Source organism: Sylvia atricapilla, chromosome 3 (genome assembly GCF_009819655.1).
Source record: "Sylvia atricapilla isolate bSylAtr1 chromosome 3, bSylAtr1.pri, whole genome shotgun sequence".
In the NCBI taxonomy this organism is placed as follows: domain Eukaryota; kingdom Metazoa; phylum Chordata; class Aves; order Passeriformes; family Sylviidae; genus Sylvia; species Sylvia atricapilla.
Window position 1 is genome coordinate 13,839,924 of NC_089142.1, and position 10,565 is coordinate 13,850,488.

The 10,565-nt window shown below is 41.8% G+C and overlaps 1 protein-coding gene across 2 annotated transcripts in view; it reads right to left on the reverse strand.

The window, feature by feature from the left end:
• LPIN1 (lipin 1) overlaps positions 1-9,694 on the reverse strand; it is a 79,412-nt gene extending 69,718 nt beyond the window's left edge. Inside the window, exon 1 of one of the 2 annotated variants that reach the window (XM_066314783.1) lies at positions 9,518-9,694. In XM_066314783.1, the coding sequence (XP_066170880.1) occupies positions 9,518-9,574 (57 nt within the window). In that variant the 5' untranslated portion in view covers positions 9,575-9,694. The remainder of the gene's footprint in view (positions 1-9,517) is intronic. The other variant, XM_066314787.1, reaches the window with a different exon arrangement.
• Between the last annotated feature and the right edge of the window lie 871 nt (positions 9,695-10,565).

Genomic DNA, 10,565 nt, shown 5'->3' on the forward strand with positions numbered 1-10,565 from the left:
TTGAATAAAATTCTTGGAAAGAAGCATCTCAGAATGCTGTGGGACAGGAACATTTTTTTCTGTGGTGCACATTTAGTATTTGTTCACACAGAAAGCTTTAAAAGTATTTAGAAATATTTTTTAAATGTTAATAATCCCTTGGCCTTAACTGGGCTTTAATTAATACTAAAATAACTGCATTAGCTTTGAAATTCTTTCACCATGTCACAGTGTCACACTTGACGAAGTTCCCTGCCTCTCCTCGTACTTTCTTCAGTATTTTGCCTAAACAAGGCTCCATGGCCTGGCAGCCATCAGTCCCTTCGTTGAATGTCATATAGTTTTTCTCCAGGCAGAGCAATACTATGGGCATTTTCCCAAACCTTAGAGGAAGCCCAAGTGAGCTAACACTTCCCTCTCTAGGGAGTGGAGAGATAGAGACAACTTTAAGGACCAAGTTACTCCAACAAGATTGTTGCCTTTGGACTGTAGTAATAAATCCTTCAGTGGATTCAAACAAAACCTGTCTTTCCACTGAAGGGAGGTAACAAACCTGCAGCATTCTATTTTGTTCCTTTTTTTCTCCAGTGTGAGTGGAGATCAAATGCATCCACAGGAAAATGGGAGGTTGGGAGCCCCAGGGAACCTGTGGGAATCCCTGGAGTGGCTGAGATTGAGGTTTCTTCCCCAGATGCCATGTGAGGGAGGGGCAGATGCTGATGCCTCTGGTGCTTAGCAGCACTCCTCAGTGGAGGGCAAAGGCTCCTTCCAGCTCCTGCCAAAAGCTAAGGAAAACATTGCTGGGCTGGAAGCAGCCCAGCTTTTGCATACAGCTTACATGGGAGTTGTGTGGCAGGGAAACCTTTTCCCCCTTAGCCAGTGTCCTCATGCCCCTGGATCTGTCAACCCTGATCCTCCAACTCTACTTCCCTCTCACCATTAACTCCCATCTGTTCCCAAACCTGGGTCCATCCCCGCAGGCTGTCCTGCTTTTTCTTCCTTTCCTGCTTACAAGCTACAAGTAACCTACCCAGCCCAAGCAAAAGCCAAATATCTGGATCCTGCAGTAAGCACAGGATTAATTCTCAGTCCAGAATATTTTCACAGTTCTGCATCCATTGCAGAAACTTCCTTCTCCTACCCAGCTGCCCAGAACTACCAAGAAAACTGAGGAAACTTGACCATTGCCACTCCCACTGCAAAAACCTCCCACCCCTCAGGCACAGGCTGCCTGCAGGAAATTAGATACCTGCTTTGGTCTTCTTCTAGCAGTCACGAAGTGTTGGTATAGTATGTCTGCCAAACCACTATTAATAAACCACCTTTTTGTCTGTCACAGTTATGCCAAGATAAAATGCCATTCCTTCTACCATCGATCTTCTTTTTGTTTCACAGGTCCTGGCAGTGCTCTGTTTTCTGTACTATTTCCTGATCTACTGAGATTTGTTGCAGTACTTACCACGGGAGGAAGAAGATAGAATTAGTGAATTAGTCAAATCAGTAAGAGTTAAAGGAAACTTCTTGTTCTCAGTTATACCATTAGGGCCTGACTATCCACAACCTGCTATTCTACGGGGGGAAAAAGAGGGAACATGTATTAATCTTGAGGAAAACATGAACTTTCTAGATTATATACACAGTTGTTGCTGTGCTCTGTGCTTATCTTCATGGGCTTGTCCTTTACGAGTCTAATACAGCTACTGGAGAGAAGCAGGAGAGGAATTTGATGAAAAATAGGACTAACATCTTCTTTCATTTAAATTCCTTTCACTTAGTGTTACTTTTCACATAGAAGGGGAAAATGTTTTAGTGTTTGTACTCTGTTTATTAACTGCATTACCCTGCTCACACACAGCACAGCCTGATGGGTGTCACAATACATTGCAAAAGGTGTTCTTAGCATAATCCTCTTTCAACAGATGGAGCAGCTGAGAAAGTTGCAGAGGGTTATTGAAACTCATCCAGCAGCGTGAGGGAAATAGCTTTGTCATCCTGTCTCAGGCCAGCACTGTTCTGACCAGGGCAAGAGCCACAGCTCATTTCTGTCTTAGCTGAGAGTCAAGTCTTCCTTGACTAATATTCAAATTTTGGCCTCTATTGCACAGACAACATTAAATTTCCAGGAGAAGGGATTTAGGAGCACCCAAACGTTTTTTATCAAAGGTCATGTCTGTAATTGCTTTAAGTTAGCCCACTTGCAATGACTGTTACATTTCCACTGACCTTACAAAAGCACCAGGACTCGTACAGTGAATCCAATTTAGCTAAGGAAATAAAGATGAAGGGCATTTAAATACCTATTGGGAAAATTCTTCTACAGGTTAAATCTGGGTTTTTTTGGTTTTTTTTTCAATAAGGCTAAAGGATTAAGGAAACTGTTGTTTTTCAAAAGCGTTTTCAAATGAAATATTTATTGCACATTATTTAATTATTAAAGAGCATATTTCCATTGAATTTCTAAAGTGTCCCTCTGAAGGAATGTTGCCCCTCAGATGCTTTTGACTCATAAAAACCTCTAAGCAAAACTGGCAAAGTAGAGGGGCTCAGAAAATTTTAATGAAAAAAAAATCCTTGAGCTCTAGGGATTTCTCAGAGATATTTACTGAGGTGGAAATCCCACAAAGCCTCAATTTATACCTCTCCTTGATCCTTCTCTGCCTTAAAATATCCAAGAAATAATGAGTACATAGGATCCTAAAATACTTAGAAAAAGATAGGATAATGCATCGCAATTTCCAGATTTTAAAGGAAAATTAATGAATTTATTAGCAAAGCTATGCTGAATTCCTAATTGCTTGTATAAGTAAAAATTACCCTTGAGTTGCCTGATGATATATTGTTTGCTTTTAAAAGGTCACCTCCATCCTGCAGGAGACTGCAATATGGATGGTGTTAGAGTCAAACGAGCAGAAAGGATACCCCAGCACAATGCAGGAAAAAGCACTCTTGAGATAAAAAAAAAAAAATTAAAGTGAGAAAATGAAAAGCTTTCAAACTGGTTTGCAGGTATACAAAATAAGGATACAAGCAGATTAACTGACCTTTTTTTTAAAGGGTGCATTCAATTTAATTGGTTTTACTTGCTACAAGCTGTAACTATCATATGGCCTCATTTCTGAGAAGGGGAAGATAAATATCAGGTGTCGGCCAAAAATAACATGTGGGACCACTGGAGGGCACTTTTGATTTAAAAATCCCTCACTTTAAAAGCCTTTTGGCAGCAATACAACTTCTGCAAAAGCCAAAAAGAGCAGAACTGGCACTTGCCACTTGTTCATGAAAATTCATTGGAAAATATTTATTTCATTTTAAGATATTTTGTAGCTCAGAAGAGCTTGAGGAAATTCTGGCAAATAACCTTTATGAAACATCTATTCTATTTTTTTTTTCCTTATTACAAATTTTTGCAATGTGACTGTTTTGGCCTCAATCACATAACATTAATGAATCAATTAATTGGAACAGCAACTATAGATTGGGTTAGAATGAAAAAGACTGTGTTTTTGACTGTGGTGCTATGCAGACACATTGCTAGCTCTGCATTTAAAAGAAGAATATGCTGAAACCATTCACCTGATCCATGGATCAGATATCTGCTGCTTGATTCAAAGGCTCCAACTTCCTGAAGGCTCCAATTTACTAAAGGAGTAAAGAAGGAGCAAAGAAAAGTAGCCATTTTCTGTGTACTGGGTTCATTTCTAGAATAGTCCTGCAAACTTACTCCTCTCAGTAATCTTCCTTAGATAATTAATACAGTTCCCTTTAGGGAGAGAGAGAGCCTGAATAAAAAAAAAAAAAAAAATTAGATCAGCTGCCAGTATTCAGTCTGTCCTTTTGCAGTTCTTTTCCTTTTTGGAAAAGGATTTCGGCCTTCATGAAAGGGGACTGCTTCCTGGCCTCCCTTGCTTGGGAGCAACCATGCAATTCCTTGTCCTCATTTCTGTTGGGCAAAATGCACTTTGCTTATAGCATTATATATATCCATTGTAGCAGAGCATTTCCCTGCAAAGCCACAAAACCAGCATTACCACCAAGATCAGACCAGGGCTTTTCTGAAATTCAGAAGACAGAAGGGAAAAAAGGAAAAGAAGGTAAGAAAAAATGCAAAACACATAAATGCCTCCATCAGGTTTTTTTTTTCTTGGCATTTCTGAATGGAGGATGAGGAACTTATTGTGAGCAGGCATGTCTCCATTGCCTGGTAACAGTGCCTGTAATATAGAATCTGCTGTGTTTGAGTAAATGATTATCTTTTTATGCTGTGATCTGTGGTTTTGATGATGAACTTCCTGAAGGATGTGAAGATAAAAATCACAGTTTAGTACTTGTTGAATATTTAAAGAGCTGTAACTTTAAAATGGTACTACTGAAGGATAAACAGGTGCCCCTGAGCACAATGGCAGGGTCACAGGAAGCTGAACCTGAACAAAACTCACACTGAAGCCCACAAAATTCATCCCTACAAGACAGAACACAAAGAAGCTGTGCAAAGCTGAGGGAAGCCCCTCCTTCGCTGTCAGCTTTCACCAGCAGGTAGCAGCACAGGTGTAAAGAACTCAGAGATGGTGGTGAAGTTAACAGCAGAAACTACCAGCTCCATTTGGAGCAATACAGAATACAGATTAAAGGGGGAACAGTTTCAAGAACTTCTTTTGTCTCTGCATTAATATATATGATATTACAGTGGTAAATTCTCATGAAATTAGTGGCTGATTTTCCTATGAGTGTGGCTACTAGTACCAAAAGAGAAAAAATTGATTCTGGGTATGGTCTTGGGGTCACTTCTATTCCTCATTTCAGGAACTGCAATCCCAAGTGGCATTTACGTCAGTTCTAATACACAGTGCATCTGAACTGGCAGTGTGAGACAGTGTGCCCTGGCAGGATGGCCATGCATGTGGCTTTGAGCAAAACATGTCCTTCTCTTATCATTGCTCCTTTGCTCCACAGACAAGCACAGCTTTGCTTTCTGCTCCCATGCTCATTCCCATGCCTATCTCTAGCCTTCACCATATGCAGCTCCATTTGCAATTTCTAAATTATTTCTACCTCTGTAAAAGCAATGAGATCCACAAGCTCACTTGGTCCTATTTCCTTAAGGTATTCCTCACCCCAAATATATAACTTCAAGCAAAGTAGAAAACAGTTCTTTATTTTCTGGACCGTTCTGCCATGCAGGCTTGTCAATGATCTCCCCAACTTGTGCACAGTAAAAACAGAGGGGACATATTCTGAGGTGCCAAAACATGGTCCTTTTTTGTACACACTCTGTTGTGGCATCCATGGCCTCATGGCTCCCTGGGTGATGTCAGTGGGAAATGTTCAGTTGGTGACAGCCCAGCCCTTATCGGCTCATGGATTTGGAACAGAAGCTCTTTGAGAAGATGGAGTGGAAGGGTCAGATTTATGGTGCTTTTCAGGAAGCTTTTTCTTACCTCCCAGAGACAGGGACTTTAAATTGAAAAGAGTTTTAACCTTTGCCATGACTTGTAACAGCTTGATAAGTTTTTAAACGCAGATAACTAAAAGCTGGTAGCAGGAAACAAATATGTGTCACTGCTTTCAAAAATCTCAGGTTCTTCGAGATGTGTTTGTGCTTTCTGTCTGTTTGCACTGGGTTTTTCTTATCTGCTCCATGTTTCAGAATGTTTTACATTGCAGCCTAGACCTCAGTAGGTTTTGTTCAGCTGCTCAGTTGCTGAAGCTCAGCCGTGGGCTGACCAGTCCTTGGACTGTGGCCTTGACAAGGTGCAAACTCCTACTCCGAGTGAGACTGAGTTGTCACAGACCTCTTCAAAGAGTGGGAGAGTCAGAAACAGAGAGGTTGACACTGTACTTGCATTTATGGCAGCGTAAGATAAATAAGTGTTATTAAAGCATTGCTCATCATGCAAATTAAGATTATAGTGCAAAGGCAGAGGAGGTGACAGGAGCTGGGGGGCGAAGCAGCTGACAGCCACTCGTGGCCCTCACAGCCTTCGTCCCCGTGGACCCAGCTGAACTTTCAGATCTATATTAAGACAGGGCAGGCTCTCTGAGACATGATCTTCAGATAAAGAGTGATGGCTGACCTCCCGCGACCTGCCCTAAATAAAGTGCAAAAGGACTTGGTCTGCAGTCAGCTCCCCAAAGAGTGAACCACAGGGAAGGTCCGGGTTCAGCTTACTGTTTGTTTTTCAGTAGGAGGGAAGGCAGCACGTGCTCGGAGCTGGAGGAAAGCAGATCTGCAGTGAATACCGCTGAGACTGATTTCCCCTTGCATCCTCCGCTCTCCGAAGGGTCAGCCCTCCCAGATGGGGGCCAGGAGCTGCACTGAGGCAGCGCCTGCTCCCCTGGCTGCTGCTGCCGACCTGCCGGGCACGGCTGTGGGGGAACGATGCTCCTGCCCCTGAAAAGTCTGGAGTGTGCTCGGGAGATGGCTGCAAAAAGGCCACCAACATAAAAGAGAAGGAGAGCTGACACCGTGGCCCCTGTGCGCGGGGCAATAGTCGATCCCTGTGCCCGAAGCGGTGCGGATCGGCCGCAGGTCAGAAAGCGGCGAGGAGCCGGGCCCTGTGGGAGAGAGAGATCCTTCCCCGGGAAAGGTCCTTGGGATGGAGCATCCCAGAGCCCTGCCAGGGACCGGCCCTGCTCTCGGAGCAGCTGTGGCTGTCCTGGCTGTAAAGGGCAGGGCTCAGGCAGATGGCTCTCCTCGGGCACAGCTTTGGCGGGGGAGAGCAGCCCGGGCCCTGCTCCTGCGGATCACCCGGGACAGCTGCTCCGTGCAGGAAAAGCCCCACGGTGAGGGACAGACACGAGTTCTTACATCTACACAGAAACTGATGCTTCTTCAATTGCTACCCCCACTGGAATCTGGAAAATCCAGGACTGCCTGCAGCCCCTAAGGAATGGCCGTGCTTTGTCATGACCAGTGACATGGGATTGGGAAGGAAATTTGCCCTGAGGATCCAACCAGTGCCCGTCCCACGGCAGCTCCACTGCAGCAGCAGCACTGGCGGCAGACAGCAGAGCAGCAAGGTGTTGCGTTTCTGGAAGGCTTCTCCCAAAGGATCTCAAAACACAACAGAAGATTCAGGTTAAATGAACCTAAAAATTATTCGTGGAGGAGGAAAATGGAGGTTACAATTTTCAAGGGTGCCTGTTTAATTTGGGTACCCAGTGCAGGTGGCTCAGGGAGTATTTTTACAAATGCTCCTTGTGGTAAAGGTGAAAGTTGTAGAAATTCTTCTGCACATAAAGGTTCTTGAGCAGAGACCTTAGAACACAGCTACCAAATAATTTTAAATACTAGCAAATAAAACCTGAATTTTGCCTAGAATAGTATAGGAATTTTGTATTTGATGCAGGAATTTGCACAGTTCTCCTTGATGTGTGCTGTGTTTTGACAGGCCCAGTTTTGTTTTGACTTTCATCCCCACATTATATCAGCTTCTCTCAGTGATGCTTAATTTGTTTGTTATTTTTTATTTATTCCTCCTCTGTAAAGGACATTTGTGTACAATCTCATACATAGCCCTACAGAAAGCAAATGTCTGTGTGACATCATATTTGTTTGCTCCTCTTGCAACATCATGATAAATCAGAGGAAGTTTGACATCTAAATGCTTACTAAAACGAAATTCTGCTTCTGGAAGCATGTAAGTTTTTTATCACCTTCTGCCTTTCAAAGCCTGTGGCTCACATGTTTCTATTTGCATACCTAGGGAATCCTTTTATCAAGGAGCTCTTTGTGATGAGCTTTTAATATTCTCAAATATATGTATTCTGTCATCCTCTCCAAAGACCAAAATTTTCTCTGCACTTTACAATATAGTGATAGGCAGAACCACTTCAGTAAATCTGTAGAAGTAAATGGTTCTTCTCTTAGGATGTCCCCAGCAGAAGCCCAGAGTCAGCGGCTCCTAAATGCCAATAGCAACCGTTTCAGATGATATTTAGCACATCTATTTCTACCAGAAATCTGATATTCCTTATTTGCTGAAAAACACTGTTTATTTAACTTGTAATGAAACTTATACATTCTCTGCAAAACATATTGTTCAAGGGAGCAGTGGGATCCATGACTTTCCTTGGCAATTTAAGAGACTTATATGTGAAGTAAATTTCTAGAAGGAAACTAAAGCTAAAGTGCACATCATACAAATGCAATAGTTAAAATGTTATGTAGGATATCTTAATTTTTAATAAATGTGAAAGCCAGGGATTCAATGACATTTGAAGTTTAAAGAAAAAAATAAAATCCCTGAATTCTTTGTTCCTTCTCAGTTTGGTTTCTACTGAATATTGTCTTGATGTTCCTTAGTGCTCCAACCATCAGTGAACAAATAAATTCCATCTTTCCCCACCCAGACTCCATTCTGCTCAATCTGTAGGGAATTTTCAGTGAAATAGAAAAATGCTGCCTATGTTTAATTTAGAAATCAACACCTATAAACTATCTTCCTGTCTGTCAATAACAGACATCTACCAACACACAAATACCAGGAAACCTATCCCCTGATAGTGAGAACAACTGGTGCTCATTTTCACCCTCCCTGCATGTTCCTCCGAAGATGAGACTACTTTAAATCCATGTTCCTATCAACAGCTAAAGCAATTTATTCTATGCATTCTACCTTCAAAATGCAAAAGTCTCAGATAATTCCTTGGGTACCTACAGGACATATCAGTTCTTGACATATCACACATATTCATGCCTGACCACATTTAGAAACCATTTCAAATATTGTCATTCCCTGAAATATCATAGATGTGTGTGTCCATAAAAATATGAGAACCATATATGAAACCATAAATATTAATTTCAAAGCATATAATTGTTTTTTAACCATTTTAATGCTTTTTAAGATGTAATTGAACACCTTGGCTCTAACCAATCCTGCCTTCTCCTGAAACTTAGCAAATTGCCATGCAATTCGGTAGAGATGTTCCTATTTCTACCCAAAGTCCCTTCAGAGGGAATTCATCCTCTGTCTTTCTGCAAGAAACGTGTGCTGATCCACATCCTCTCCAGCAGCATTAGGCATCAGCCCAGAACTTAAAACAGAGGACCATGCAGCCACTATTAGAGGGGCATGAGTGCAGGTTGTATTTCATTAAGGCAGCTTCAGTCTTACTGAGAAAAAATGGCAGGACATTTTTATATATCATTGACTCCTTTTTTAATGCAGACCTCCAGAGCAAACATTAGCACTGTTCTTTACATCCTTTTCATTATACCTAAAAGCTACCTTTCAACAGGCTAGCTTTGCATAGCCAGTAAGACAGCAAAGCAGACACCACAGAATCAGTCAGGTTTCCTTGTAGAACCTGACATACACCAGAGAATCAAAAGAAGGTTTTCCCCATTCAATTCTTTTTTTTAAAAGTCCACAGGCTGAGCTAGAAGAGATAGCCAAACCATTGATGAAACACAGATTTCAACAGGAGACTAAAAGTATTGCTGATATGCTGTTATTGAAAGTCACACAGCACAGCTGATTACTTTTTTCTAAAGCTTTAAGTGTTATTTATGCCACCTTAGGGCACAGTCTCTTACCCAAGACCAAGGGGATCCAATGGGGGTCTCTGGATGATCTTCCTCCTCAAACGACATCCTGAGCTGGTAGTTTTTCCCTGTTCTTCACATACACCACTAAAGCCACTGTTGGTTTCTGCCATAAACAAAAACGCTGCCTTCAGATTTTAGCTGTAGACAACAAAGCTCCAGAGAATATAATTTCCCAGTGATCATGTTCTTGCTAATTTTACCTGCCGAAGTTCTTGGAAGCAGAGTCAGAGCAAGAAATCTGAGCTCAGTAAACCAGAGCACACTTTCCTTGCAACTGACTCCTCAAGTGCTCTAGTTCAGTCAAATGGTTCAGTGAAGAATTAGAGCCTGAAAAACACATATTCACTTCCAGTTGGTATTCTAACTTTCATATAAGATTTTATGGTTAGACAATTAGCTGACTTATAAATTCCAGGAACAGAATACAAGGAATTTTTACTGCAAACATTTTAGTATCATCATTAGGAGTATTTTGTGTGGATTTTAATAGTTCAGGGTTTTTTTTCAAGACAGGTTTTTAATGCCAAAATCTAATCCTGCCTTCCTGCACAACTGCACAACTCCACAACCATAACTGTATGAGTGACAAGGCAGAAAAGCTTTGCTGTTCCTCTGTGCAGTAATATTTGAAAAAGGACCATTTTCATTTCCATTTTTTTCCTTTTGGTCTTCTGTGTGTACCTAGTTTGGTACCAGTGTGTAGAATCCACACAGATCCATACAGATCACACATCAGATTTATTTATCAGATAAACTTGTCCTGAATATTTTGAAAGTTCTGGCTCTGTCTGAGGGGACAGCTGGGTCAGCATCTTGAGGTCACTTCTAGCAGCTGGCAGGAATGGCAGCCTTGCCACCAAGATAGAGCCTGAGGTTTTGTTTTCAAACTGACCACCATCTCACAGCTATGAGACACTTTCACATTCACAAACCGTGGCTCGGATTTTATTATTTGTCGTCTCTCTGCTTATAAGGCAGCCAAGCTGCTGTAGCTGGTGAAATAAAGTTGCTATCAAAACCCCAGAACCCTTCTGTT